The sequence below is a fragment of the Gymnogyps californianus genome, chromosome 2 (genome assembly GCF_018139145.2).
Source record: "Gymnogyps californianus isolate 813 chromosome 2, ASM1813914v2, whole genome shotgun sequence".
NCBI lineage: Eukaryota > Metazoa > Chordata > Aves > Accipitriformes > Cathartidae > Gymnogyps > Gymnogyps californianus.
In genome coordinates, this window is record NC_059472.1 from 150,495,586 (window position 1) to 150,510,464 (window position 14,879).

At 37.6% G+C, this 14,879-nt stretch overlaps 1 protein-coding gene across 4 annotated transcripts in view; it reads left to right on the forward strand.

Moving 5' to 3' along the window:
- Positions 1 to 14,879, forward strand: part of WAC (WW domain containing adaptor with coiled-coil) — a 63,142-nt gene that overhangs the window by 20,689 nt on the left and 27,574 nt on the right. For 2 of the 4 annotated variants that reach the window (XM_050892201.1, XM_050892202.1), the window contains exons 4-7: positions 5,315 to 5,421; positions 6,169 to 6,311; positions 6,786 to 6,898; positions 8,378 to 8,686. In XM_050892201.1, the coding sequence (XP_050748158.1) occupies positions 5,315 to 5,421; positions 6,169 to 6,311; positions 6,786 to 6,898; positions 8,378 to 8,686 (672 nt within the window). The remainder of the gene's footprint in view (positions 1 to 5,314; positions 5,422 to 6,168; positions 6,312 to 6,785; positions 6,899 to 8,377; positions 8,687 to 14,879) is intronic. The other 2 variants (XM_050892203.1, XM_050892204.1) reach the window with 2 other exon arrangements.

The following is a 14,879-nucleotide window of genomic DNA, read 5'->3' on the forward strand; positions in this document are numbered from 1 at the left end:
GAGCTAAGAGGTGGAACGTGGAGTCATAGAACAGTATGTATGGAGTTGAAATGAGTTCAGTGAACTTGCTTTTCTGCTGCCCAATGTTTCTTTCCATATGCCTGGTTTCTGGGCACAGAAAAGAAGCCCTTCCTTAATCCCTGTTCCCTCTGGAGGGAGGGGAGGGGAGGACTGCCGTTGAGTTCCAGTTACAGCACTCATTATTGCTCGGGAGCATTTTTTTGTGCTTCCAGCCCAGCTGGTGAGCATTTGTAAACTTTCCTTTATATTACCTACACTGACACTTTTTATTATGGATAAAAGGAGAGTTAGGATATTAACAAGGTATGTGTCTGACTGAAAAGGAAACATAAATGCTCTATCTATGTTGGACTGTATAAAGTTAACTATTGTACAGTGCAACACTATACTGTACTACTGCAGCTACTGTAATTTTACTATTTGTGCCTGGCTAAAATCTTGGGTGTGAGTGGAGGTGGTGAACTTGTTTACTGCCTAATTTCTCAGTGTATGTTCGTTTGAAGAGGATGAAAAATAGTTTTGGTTTTTTGTACTGTTTGCTGATCTGGATTGTAGATTATCTTTTGAAGATAACTCTAATGTGTCTCACTTCTGATTAGTGCATTTGAGTTGGAGATTTTATGGTTATGATACTGTGTAATGTTAGGAGCTAAGAAGAGTTTTAATTAGGCTAAGACATTTGGATGCCAGAGGACAGTGTGGAATGTACAGTGATGTATTTGACTCTTGTAATCAAGCAGCAAGAAAATTTATTTTAGCTGGTTACAAATGGATGCTATAGTTGCTAGTATAGGTGTATAGGTTTTGGAGAGGAAAGAGTTTCAGCTTGTTCTTGAAAGACAGCAGGGGAGAAGGGAGAGAAATCAGTTGCTTTATTAGAGCAGTCTGATCCTTAGCTAACTCCAAATTTCAACTTTTCTTAATTTCAAAGAGTTGAAGTGGTGTTAGTGGAGACGTTAATTAAATGTGATAATTACTAGAGAAAGTTGACTGTGTTGCAAAATGGAATATTCTTATTCCGCCCTATGTTATGTCTGTTTTCCAAGTCCAGCATAGTGTTGAAGCCTAGTTGCAGTTCAGACTGTCTTGGATTCAGCAGTTTGGATCTGGAAACTACTTACAAAAATGTTAAAGTGAGTCTTGGTGTGGCAGAATCTCAAATCTGTAGTAGGCATTAAGTCACAGCCTGGTTTTTGAATTGGTTCCCAGAACCATGCTTTTTGTGCTTTCTGCTGATTTTCATGCATTAGTGAGGAAGACGTGATTTTTGTGTGAAAGACTTGAAGATAGTTATGATAATTTAACCTTGACTCTGACCTGTCCTATGACCTGTTCATCACTAGAGATAGTGTTACTGAAGGCTTGCTCACACAATTGCACCACTACAGTTTTATGTAACTGTAGTGCTGATGCCCTTCTTGGCCATCTTCCAGTTAGGAATAGCTCTTTCCAGATTTAACTGCTTCCAAAGTAATTATTAAGCTGAGGAAAGTCACAGTGATGGTGCAGTAAACATTTCCATGGGAGTTCTGTAACTGAATTGGAGGATTTATAACACAATGTGAATTTCCCTATGGTGCATCAAAGATGTATATTTGCAATTGCTAAATCTTAAGGTATGCTAATAAGCATTTTAAAAACAAGTCTTTTTATCCCTGTTTTTTGAAGAAAGTGGGACTAGTAAGGAAGGTCTCGCTGTAAGAGGAAAGGGTGAGAAGTGCTATAAGGGAATGTCTTGAGGGACAGCAGTGTGCTGTCTACCTTACCAGACCTGTTTCTGGGATATGCACTAATCTTAGTGATCCTGTTCTCATAATCTACTTTGCCAGGCATGCAGCTTGGAGACACAGAGCTGATTGCAAGTCACAGCCACCTTAAAATGGCTCGGGGTTAGGCTTTGCTAATGGTGAAAGCTACCATACAAGTAAGGGGAGCCCCCCTTCTTCCTAGAGGTAGACCTCCACTTGCGGATTGCTCTCTGCATATCACTTTAACTTGGTGGCCTTTTAAAGATCTTGGGCAACTTGCCCTGGCAACCTGAGCTGGCAACGCTTGCCTGGCTGGGTTGTCAGAATTCCTAGGTGACTGCTATGCAGGTATGTACCTTTTTATACTGAGGCAGCAAGGTTTTAGTACGTAGTTAATTTGGTGATACGGTTTTGGTGTTTACATATGATCTTTAAGCCCTTAACTTCTATGAAGTGCCTAAAACTCTTGTTCTCCAGAGCATCATCTACTTTGGTCTTGGAAGCTTCCCAACAGCAAACATCAGTTTGGCAGCCCTTTCGTAAGCTCATTCCCTTGAAGTACAGGTACTGATCCAAACGCAGAGCGGTATTACACATAGAATAAAATGGAGGTATGGGGGTGAACCTGCACCTGTAATTACACTGTGTAATTGTCCTAGACACCATCAGGTATGTATTTATGGTTGGCCCTTGTAAAAGCTCATGTAGCTTGTCCTGGCAACCCGAGGCAATTGGTATTGCTGGAGCAGCCATGATGAGTTTTTATGCAGCTGAGGCCAGCTCAGGTAGGGCAGGATCCCTGATTCAGGGCAAGCCCATGGGTGTGCAGCCTGGGAGTTCTGCTAGGAGGACTGCAGCTCAGCACAGAGAGGCCCAGGGGCTCCTTGTGAAGACACTGCCACATAGTAGGCGTTTCTCCTATCGGAGCCAGCTGTAGGTGGGTGTGACTGCTGCAGCCACTCTGATACTCGCTCGAGGTGCTTTGTGACTCAGTACTGGGGCTGGGAACCAGGGCAGCAGGGAACAGTGTGAAATGGTGAGGGGATGCTGCTGAGCTGTTAGACCATGTGGGGGCTGAAAGTCTGCTCAGTGGGTTTGAGGGGTCTGTTTATGGGTTGGATAGAATTGGCATTAAAGGATTTTATTGATTTAATACGTACGTTGCTGGCGCTTAATTCATGTTTGGAAAATGCGTGTCAGATTAGATTCACTGTGGCGGTGTATTTAGACCACTACAGTATTTAAAAGTCACCAACTACATCTTGAGTACGCTGAACAAAGTGTAGTGTTACTGCATCTGTGGTATGGGATTACAGTAAATTAACTACATTGGTGTTTTCTGAAGTTTTGAAGTGACTAATATCAAACTGTTCAAACAAGCCATCTGGTAAATTTTCATCTCGTTTTTTCTTTTAAAAAGGGAGATGATTTTACCTCATAGTAGAAATGAACTAATATATCTGCGTTCAGCAACCTACAGAAATACATGAAGAAATTTTAATGATTTTATCTCAGTAGAGTTTGGGAAGGGTATAATAAATAAATAAAGACTATTAACAGAATGATTAATATGAAAATATTCAACAGTTATCTCACTCCATAATCAGTGTCTAAAAAAAAATTAAGACTGTTAGTGTGACTGGTTGAGGAGTACAGTTTTGTAATTGTAATATACTTCTTGATACATTTAGGGGAATTAAGCGTGTCTGTTTTTATAAATGTATATTAAAGTCTAAATTTTGGAATTTTCTAACGTACATAACATGTAAAGTTACATCATTCACTAGAGGCTCAATTTTTTGTTGTTGTTCATGTGCATCACAAGCATGTGATGTTGTGAGTATTGCTTTGACAAGCTTAAGTTACCCCCTGGTAAGTCAGTCCACCTGGCTCTGAGCATGCAAGATACTTTTGGTGTAGGACTAATTGTCTTGCTTTTGGAAGACTTCCCCCCCGCCTGCACCTCCCCCCCCCCCCCCCCCCCCCCGATCTTTAAAGAGTATGACATATGGTTTTAACCAAAATAGTGTAGGAGAAGGTTCAGAGCTACTGATGGTTTAGGTTGCAGTAACTCATGCATGTGCAAATCAGCCTTTAACCTTTGTAGGGTACTAAACAGATTAGTCATGGTGTACCTCTTTGCTTTTGTGATGGACTGTTTTTCTAACCTGCAGGGTTAGAGGTGGGGAGGAAGAAGTTTGAAACAGTAATTTTGTCAACGCTTGTGTAGTCAGAAGGCTCAGAAGATAGAATTTACATTAGAATCTCTCCCATTCTGCGCCATGATATATCATTTAGTCATCTTCTGCGTGTGTGGCTCTCAGAAGACTTAAAAATATATTTGTTTTAATGGCTCCATTCACTCCCACCTATCAGTGCACTATCAGTGGACTGTTCTTTATTGTAGTTGCCTGTAAAATACAGTCTTTGCGATTTGCAAAGCACTTTGACTTCATATTTAGATTGTTACACAGTATGTGAAGCTAGTGGTACCTAATGTAGTATCCCTGGGTATGTAGAAACTTCTCAGTAGGCAGAGGAAAAATAAAGGCGGGGAGAGTGTTGTATTTGGAATGTCTAGGGTTTTCCCCGAATTGTGTAAGAAAATGATTTTTCTTAGTTTGGTGTGATTTATGTGAACATTTAAAACTAAGGAAGAGGTGATCGTGTAAAGAATGGAAATTTTTACTTGCTTAGAAATTTTTGAGGAATGGGAGGCCTTAAAAGCAGGAAATTTAAAATAAGATCGCAAAAGGTTTAAGGATGGCCTTGTATAATTGTAATTAGAACTGTTGAGGTGTAATTGGTGACTTGAGCTTAGGCACAAATGTAGATGTAAAAGGTGTTGAGAATTATCTCCCTTCTCATTTCCCAGCTGTTCTTTTGTGTTCAAGTGTTTTCACAGCAAGAAAACCAGGTTACCTTGAGCAGCAGTTGTTAGGGAGGCCAGAAGCAGGTGGTGGTTTGGGAAATGCTACTTCTGGTATTCTAGATGTCGATGCCTATATTGCAGAGACTGAGGTGCAGGAAGATTAATTTAATCTATATGCATAAACAGAAATAGTTACTTAGAACCAGTTTCAAGTAGTCTCAAAAGGGTTAAGAAAACAGCGTTGCTCCAGTGAACTTAAAACTGATTTTGTTTCTCTGTGTAGGCTGTTGATAAACCCATTTAAACTTTCTGACTCAATGTTGAGGAAAAAATGTCTCTTAATTCCTGAATTGACGTGTTAGGCCTCCTCCAACCATTAAAAAATATAAAGGCTACTAGTTTGTTTGTAGTGGAATGAAGTTTGAGAGTAAGTCTAGTGAAGGGACATACTGCATTGTTGTAACTAGAAAGGCAGAGTGAGCTTTACGCTGTGTGAAAAAGAACTATGCATATGGTCTCCTGAAATACTTCTTCATCTGAACTATGCTGTGGTCCAGACTGTGAACAATTTGCCTTCTCCCTTCCCCTCTCCTTTCCCCTTCCACCACCTTAGAATGCAGATGGTTGATTTCTTTGAAAACATACATGGTGAAGTCTTTCTTTTTTCCTTTAGGGACCAGTTACTCTCCACAAGAAAATTCACATAACCACAGTGCTCTTCATAGTTCAAATTCACATTCTTCTAATCCCAGCAATAATCCAAGCAAAACTTCTGATGCAGTGAGTATTTGTGATTGGTATTCATCCCTGTGTCACCCCATTCATACACACTGTATTTTCATCATTTTGTCTAAAACAGGCAGCATGTACATTACCTGCTTCATTGAGTTTTCCAGCATCAGTCTTCATTTTATACACTCTGTAAACCCAAGCTGCAGTTGTTATATGTTGTAAAACTATTCTAATTGATAATCATTAGAGCTTTGAGGTACCTGTCTTGAATTTTAAAATACTAGATTATTTAAATGAAGTAGATATAGAGAGAAATATATTCCATGAACTTTGTTGGTAAATCTAGAGAAGACAGTATGATTTTACTTAAGATGCATTGCACATTGTGAATTTTAGTGACTTTATTATCCAAGTTTTAGTAGTTAGGGTGGTGTTTGTTAAAAATTGCACTGAAAACAGAATAGATAAATTTATGAAGTATAGAAAAATTTTGAAAAGATAATTAACTTTTGAGGAAGTTTTAAGGTGCAGAAAACTAATGTTATCAATATTGATATTACTGTATCCCACTAAACATGCTATTAGATTTTGTTTCAGGGTTGATGGGAATAAAACAGAGGAAGCTATTGCAGAATGCAACAGGAGCGTAGTGGTCACATCTTTAAACTATCAAAATGAAACAGGCATTTAGAGATGGTGTAAATGGAAAGCAGTGATATGGGTACATATGAGGACGCCGTGTAGTTTTAAAAATGGTGGAAGCTTTTGAATTTGTATATTAAAACTCTCAAGTAGTCTTTTGTCCAACACTGTGTTTTAAAGGCTTATGATTCTGCGGATGATTGGTCTGAACACATCAGCTCTTCAGGCAAAAAATACTACTACAACTGCCGAACAGAAGTTTCACAATGGGAAAAACCAAAAGAGTGGCTGGAAAGGTATGTGTGTGTGTGTCTGTTTTCATTGTATAAAGAACAAATATTCTTAAGCTCTTTTAAGAGCAGTTGAGCTTATCTAATCGATAACTGCTATAAAAGACTGTGGTCCAAGTCTGCTGTGTTCCTACCCTTATCATGACCTCTGGCACGTATTTTATCCCTTGATGATCCAGAGCAGGATGGGGAAGTATGGTTGGTTTGGTTTTTTGGTTTTTTTTGGTGGGGTGGTAGGGTTTTTTTATTTTGTTTTTGTTTTTTGGGGGGTGGGGTTTTTTTGCAATGTGAGCTGAACTGGTGTATCAGGGGCTTTGACAAGCACTGGTCTAAGGAAGCAATGGCTGGAGTTTGCCTACCCCATCTGTAGCAGCAAGCTCTTAGGACAGTTTAATTAATCTCATGTAATTTCACCTGTAGAAAGTGTTATATTATTAGATGATGTAAGTTCTTACTCAACTTGTGTTTTCTTTTCTTCAGAGAGCAGAGACAAAAAGAAGCAAGCAAAATGTCAGTTAACAGTTTTCCAAAAGATAGGGATTACAGAAGAGAGGTGATGCAGGCGACAGCTGCCAGTGGGTTTGCCAGTGGAAGTATGTGGGTTTTTTACAGTAATATATTTTTGCCTTGTTTGCATTACTGTTTTCTTTTCCAAACTTTAAAAAAAAACAACAAAAAAATCTCTTTCCTTAGCTGTTTTTCTCACCTTTTTATATAAAAAGGCCAAAGCGGATAGCACAGACAGCTCTCCCAAATGTTGTTTCTTAAAATAACTTTGAGCCTTTACTAGTACAACGCTTGCTTAATGCTTTTCATGGTACTCTTCCTTTTTGCAGCTTTTACTGCCTAATTTAATTATCTTTATAGGTAATTATTGAAACAACTTGCACAGTTTATGGTATAGTTGGACTGTTGCGATCATTGAGACCTGTCAATGTCATATTCTGAGCTTAAAAATAGAGATACAGAAGTCTCTTCTAAAACCTTGATTTCACATCTGAAAATGATAAGCTAATTTAATGTACACAGAGGCTTGTGTACATTACTGAAAGCATATTTTTACCATGCCAATACTCTTAGTAAAGCCTTTCACGGACTATGAATTTCCCTTACTTGGAATTTTTTTTCCTGATACCTAGCTTTAATCTTTGTCAAATTTTTCTGGGAAATGGTTGTACTGTGAGATTCTTTCTGTATGCTGATGTAGTTTGGGTGAATTTGTAGCATAATTCTCAGGGTGGTTTAAAGAAGCCAAAGTATTAATCTTCCTCCCGTCCCCCCTTCCCCCCCACCCCGCCCCCACCTTGCTTGGGACTTGACAAGGCAGGGATGTATAAAGGGCTGTTTTTCTGTGCGCGCTGAAGCATACTGCATACATTAAAACATACTGTATGCTACAAAAAGATAGCAGAAATGCATATTGCAGTAACTATTTGTTTTGTGACAGGTGAAAATCTAGGCATCAATAAAAAGAATTGGTCTATATTAGCTTGGTATGTTCCCTGTGTAGCATATTTTAAAGTCTGTGATCACGTGACAAACGCAGATTAGTCACTCATTTAGTATAGTTTCTTGAATTAATTCAATTGAAAGTAAATTCTTCGTAGTAGTACTTAAGTGGCTTGAAGTGGAATTCTTTAAAGGCTAGAATTTGAAACAAATTATTCTCGATGTTCAGGATTTTCAACGAACAAAAGAAAAATGGCACGAATTATCTCTTCATGCTAAATATAAGATGGAAATAATAGATTTTGATTGAGATTTTTTAGGAGACTTCAAAGTTAACTTGACTGTAACACTTGTTATAAAGCAGCCTTTCATCAAAACACAGTGCTTAACCGGAACTCTAAATCAAGCAAAGGTCAGAGAAAATGCATTTTGTCAGTGAGTAAAATTAAATTTTGCCTTTTTTGATGCTGATCTACTTGAGGGGTTTTTTTAATCATTAGAAGTTCAATCAGCTCTAGTTGTTGATGTGCAGCTGTATTAATCAAAGTCACTGCAATCTTAGACAAGTTTCTAATTTAATCTTTTTTTCTTATTGCAACGTTACTTGGGGAATCCTGAAAAAGTGGAAGACAAGCATTCCAGTGACGCCAGTAGTATGCTCCCACAGAATATTTTATCTCAAACAAGCAGGCACAATGACAGAGACTACAGACTGCCAAGAGCAGAGACTCACAGTAGTTCTACTCCAGTACAGCATCCCATCAAACCAGTGGTTCATCCAACTGCTACCCCGAGCACTGTTCCTCCTAGTCCATTTTCTCTACAATCTGATCACCAGCCAAAGAAATCCTTTGATGCTAATGGAGCATCTACTTTATCAAAACTGCCTACATCCACATCTTCCATCCCTGCACAGAAAACAGAGAGAAAAGGTATGTCTAATGAAATTCCTTCTAGTATTTAAGATGATGCATTGCATTTGCGTTGCTTGTTCAAAGTATGTTAGTTCTAGAATTTAAAGATATTTTTCCTGTTGTGTGTGCTTAGAACCCTATTACTGTTTTGATGTGTTTATTTCCTTTTAAACCACATTTGCTGTATCTTATACAACTTCAAATTGACGCTGCAATATTTGTTGTTTACTGGCTTATTCTGCAAATTATAATTTCAAATGATAATTTGAAAGACGCGTTTTAGTAGGACACATTTCAATTTTTGTCCTCCCTCATGTTGTTTTGGATCTTTGCCATTATTTGAGTTCCTAACATAGATGTAGTTACACCACTTGAAAGTCATTTTGGACCATTATATTTTATGAACTGCTGTTACTGTTTGGAATGCCAGTGTCAAACTTTTCAATAAACACAAGTGCAATTCCTACAGAAAGCAACACAGTTTTCTACATGTCTGTAACAGCTATTCTTCTGTTTTGATCTGTGTCTTGTGATATGCTGGATCTTCAGTTCTAAAGCTGCTGAAAGTTTGTATTTCTGTATAATACGTACCAGAAAGATTTAGAGTCATCAAGCGAAGATCAAGACTTTACTGTGTGGTGTTTGTGATCCTTCAAAAGTCTAAAAATCCAATATTTTAATTGGATTTACTTCATTATTAGGGAAGAAGAGCTCAAGAAGATTGTGAGAATGGAGATGTGTGTTATTAGGGATAGTGTGATACTTTCATAGAATCATTTAGGTTGGAAAGGACCTTCAAGATCATTGAGTCCAACCGTTAACCTAGCACTGCCAAGTCCACCGCTAAACCATGTCTGTAAGCGCCACATCTACATGTCTTTTAAATACCTCCAGGGATGGTGACTCCACCACTTCCCTGGGCAGCCTGTTCCAATGCTTGATAATCCTTTCGGTGAAGAAATTTTCCTAATATCCAATCTAAACCTCCCCTGGCCGAACTGGAGGCCATTTCCTCTTGTCCTATCGCTTGTTACTTGGGAGAAGAGGCCGACACCCACCTCACTACAACCTCCTTTCAGGTAGTCGCAGAGAGCAATAAGGTCTCCCCTGAGCCTCCTTTTCTCCAGGCTGAACAACCCCAGTTCCCTCAGCTGCTCCTCATACGACTTGTGCTCTAGACTGTTCTTAGAGAGTAACATTGTATAAGAAAATTCTATTTCGGGGGCTTTGGGAGAGGACAAAGTAATTTTTGATAAAAGTGTCTGTTTTTAATTTAAAATATTGCTTAATTAGTATGACACTGAATTCTTTTTTGAAAGATGGCTTGTTGCCCTGTTGATGTTTGCAAGTCTGTCTAGTTACAGAAGAATAGTGCAGTGCTAAAAAGAAGACCAAAAAGACTCGGGTCTGAGACAGAGATGTGCACTTGGCCATCAGAAATACCCAAACAATACTGTACATTGGCAAATACTGCAATGAAAGAAAATTGTGCATGTAAAGAAATTTTATATGTTTTTCTTGAGACTTTGTGCAATTTTTACATGACCTGGTACAAGAATGTTGACTATAAACTACAGAGGAACAGAAGATTTTCAGCAAGTCTTTTTCTATTCAACACAGTAGAGCAAGACAGTGTACTAGTTTATGCATGGTTCTTGTACTGAATCCCATAGTTACCTGCTTCAGTTCAGCCTCTGTATTTTGACTGCAGTTTGATGCACTTTTAAACACGACAGTGCAAAATATCCGTGTCAAGTGTTCTCTCTTTTAGTGTATCCTCTCTATTTTCATTACTATCTTTAAAATATACTTAAAGAAAACCATTCTGGCATGTACTTGGTTCCTGTTTGGTGTGTGATCAGACTTCAAACTGGATATATTCTTTCCCTGCTTTACTGCATACCTTTATTAGTTGCTTCCACTTAAATTGAGCAACTGAATCTTACTGCAACTGAAGGAATTTCCCATTGTGACAACTGCTTCAAATGTTGGCAGGGAGTTCTAGTATTTCTTACATACAACATTCATTTGAGAACGTACAATTGAGTATGAATAGTGAAAATGATCATACAGGGCAGTCTCGACACTATAAATCTTACTTTAGAATCCATGTTACCATGAATGGTTCCATATTAAATAATTACTTAATTTCTGTATTCCTATGTATTGTTTTGTAAGTTTATATGGGTTAAATGGATAGATTCTTTGTGATGTTCTTGCCTCGTTGATATAAGTGTTTCATGGCACTTCATTGTAAACAAATACAATACTTCCTGAGCTTCAGACAGGGTGGATTACAGAAAGTTAGTAAGTAATTGAAGAATTTGAATGTTAGGCTTGAAATACTTAATACAGAAAATGTGAGTTTTCATGTGTTGCTTGAATACCTGTCCTTACAGAAACAGAAAAATTCAGTGTAGCTTGTATTATGATAAGAGATCATTCAAAAAGTGTATTCAATAGTCTTGCTTTTTTCTTTTTTTGTGACTGTTGGACTTTTTATTATTAGAAATTTGACGAGTATAATTTCTGTAGCATTTTACATATTTAAATTTAAAAGAAAGGAGGAAGCAGTGCTGTACGTTGGGATGTTTTTGGATAGTTTGCTTCTGTTAACTTGTTTTCCCAGAGGTGACTGTGAACCTGTAGTACTATCGGTATGCAGTATTTAAAAGTATTTTTTTGTAGCTGTTATACAAAATGAAAAAATAAATAAAAAAATTGTCCTGAGACACTCAGTTCAAACAATCTTCTAAAAGTATCTTTGTAAAATTGGAAAATAGTTTGAGGGGTTTATTTTTACGCTAGTAAAGCAACCAGACTTTGATCTTTTTCTGTTCGCTAGTCCCTCTCTCTTTCTAAAAAGAGGTAAAGCTGTATTTTTTGCTTATAAAAATAGCTTGGTCCAAATGACTGAATAGTATGTACAGTAGTCTTTGCCTAAATGAGTTCTTGCTTCTTGTCAATGTGTTCCTGGCAGCCTTATGCCAGCATATATGTATCACTGTTTTAATAGTTCTGTTCTTAGTGTATATTTTTAATGCAGTAATAGTTGTGAAAAACAAAACAACAAAAAAACCACAAAAACCAACAACAACACTTTTTTCAGCTCAATCTCTTTTGCTGCAGGGGTATGTTGTAGTCCCACAAGGAGATTGAATAAAATCCCTGGCTGAACTATAGCTCAGCTGTTAGCGGTAGTCCTCTGCCCTCAATGGCTGGCAGTAGTGGAGAGTTCCTGGGGAACTATTTGACCTCTACCCTTTGGTTTGAATGTTCGAGTCAGAATCTGCTGCTTCTGTTTGTGCTCACTGTGAGTGCTTTATGCAGGTAAAGTGTGGGGTTGCTTTTCCTACTTTTTGGCTGCTTTATCTGTAGGGCACATCACATTTTCCTATTTCTAATTCAGTCACTGAATGAAATGTTGTATTGTCCATATCTTAACAGTGTGTCTGTCTGTAGGATACTTCTTCTCACACCTTTCCTCCAAGTCCCATCAGGCAGTGCTTCTGTTTCTAGTGCTGCAATACTTTGAATTTTTTCTGACAAAACTCAGCAAGCTGGCCAGTGCAGTGCTGGGTGGGTTGTGGCCCTGATGCTGCCAGGTTAAAGTGGTTGGTCAGTGACAGCTGAGCTTCTTCCTCATCCTTTTCTCACCCTGTGGTTTTCTTACTTGTAACACTTGCTCGTCTTTAGCAGTCAGTTATTAACATTGCCCCTGGTGTTGTTGCATCTTCTTGGGCTGAGTTTTGCAGTTTTAAGTGTATTACTCAATTCATACAGTGGTTAGAAAAAATTACACTAGCAAGACTGTTAGAGGTTTCTTCCAGTACTTTATACTTGTTTGCTGAGCATTGCTGTTACATTTATTTTGGCAGCAGAGATAAAATACGAAAATTCAGTTTTAAGACTGGAGTAATCCAAATGAGAAAAATACAGAATTTTTTGTATTTTAGATAATTTGAGTGTATTTGAGAACCCAGTTACTGTTGTTGCCACAGTTTTCGTTTGGCTGAATGTGTTTACAAAATGCATTGCTTTTAAATATATTTTGGTGTGGCTTAAGATAGGCTTAACTTCACATTGTGAACTTCATACATGAATATGTATGAAGGCTTTTTCCTTAAGTTCAGTAGATCAGAACTGAACTATGTGAAAAAGGTAAATGTGACTGTCACTGCTCAGAGAATTTAGTTGGTGGACTGTACACTTAAGGTACTTCAGCACAGATTAATGTTTTATGATTCTTAATCATCAGCAGTAAATCAAGTGGTTCAGTTAGCTATTCTAGATGGTGGTAGTTTAATCAGTATAGCAGAGGTGAGGTTTATGGGGCAATAAGGCATTGAATTTCTGAAAATTTTGTAATGCAATTTTCCTCCCACACAGAGCACACTGTGAGAGCACGCGTGCATGACTGTTGCTAGCAGAGCAAAGATACAGCTCAAGCTCACAATAGAGTGATTGGGTAATATTGTAGTGTTGAATCTGAAGGACTTTGAATGCATTGGTTTTGTTTTAAATGGCATAAAAAAATTACATTAGTAGTAAAAGCTATTGGAACACTCAAAGGATCACATTGATAATTTGGGAATTATCCAGTCAACAATAGTGGGTAATTTCCATGTCATTATAAAAATCTTTGTTGAAATAAATCAGCTGTCCATGTATGCGGCAGAATAAGAGCAAGCTCTATATAGCAGTATTTTAAAGCTAGTCATTGTATAGGGAGTACTAGTATGTTAGTTGTCAGGAGGATGACTGTGAAGGAAGTTACTGCACAAAAAATGCATTTCCTCTTTTTGTTTCTTTTTTCCCCACTCACTTCTCTGTCATGCTAACATGCCTGAATAACTCGGCACACCATGGGTGAGAAGGGAGTGTACTAGTACTTGCGAGAAGCAATTACTAGGAACAGGTACTTAAAGGACTCCAGCAGGTAGAATGGGGTAACTGAGGCACAACAGAGATGTGAGAATATTGGTGTTAAGAGCTCTTCGTTGAAACAGAGTAGCTAGACAGTCAAAAGACCTATGTTTTCACCCCCCTGTACTAAACGTAGTCTGAATAACTTTTAACTGTAACATACTAGGCTGAGAATTGCCTTTCAGAATGAGATTCTCCAGTGGATCAGCTGTTTGCTTAGGAGCAAAGGTTCTTGTCATGAGGGGCAAAGATTGGTAACAGCAAGATTCAGCAGCATTTTAATATACTGCCTCAAACTCTGAGAAGCGAAGCATTTGTCTTGTATCTAGGTTGTAATTGAAGAACATTGTGGCACAACTGCTGAAAATGATCTGTGGTGTTTTTTCTGAAAGGGTTACTTGGCCTTGTTATTAAAAAATCCACACTGCTTGGAAATATGCGGTGTAATGTCTCCATTCTGAGTTGACATGATGTTTCTGGGGCAAGCAATAGCCTCCAGTTTACTTCAGTTCAGATACCTCTTTGTGAAACCTGCAACAAAGATGCACCTTCATCACAGGTTCTTGTCATAGAGAATACTGCCTTATAACTTGGACTTCTCTCCTTTTTGTCCAAAAGATCTGATTGCAGGTCACACTCCAGCAGAGTAGGTTATGAATAGAAAGCTCTTTCCTAATCATTGTGGTTTTCAAAAATTATTTTCATTATAAAAAGGTTTTTTCCTATTCCATTTTAATATAAAACCAATTAATAGTGCTTCACATTAAGTTAATCTCCACATCTAGTTGTTTTTGTTTGCCATCTGATTGCTTTGTTTTCCTTTTTTTTTTTTCTTTTTTTGGATGGCTTTATTTCTTCTCATTTTTTTTTCCATATGATTAAAGTTGATGGTCCAGAATCTTGTTTAGTTCTATATTGTAGTTCTATATGTAGGCTGCATCTAATTAGCTTGTTTACGTGATTGTCAGAAAGCATACTGTATTTTCATATTGGCATAACAGAGTGAATGGATTTTTTTTTTGAAGTTTTCTTAAAAGCTCCAGAAGTTGAAACTTTAATGTGCTTAGCTTATCATGGAAAAATTGGTGCAAAGTTATATTTTTAAAATCACAAGAAATAATTTAAAAAGTAGTCTAATTTTTTATTTATTCAGAGGAAGAGTTAAAACATAAATTTTAATTAACAAAGTTTTCAACAGTTCAGAAGATTGTAGCAGGCTGTGGTCTGCTTTTGGTTTTAAATTTTTTTTTTTTTAAGGTTTTCCTTGGGACTTTCATAATAATAG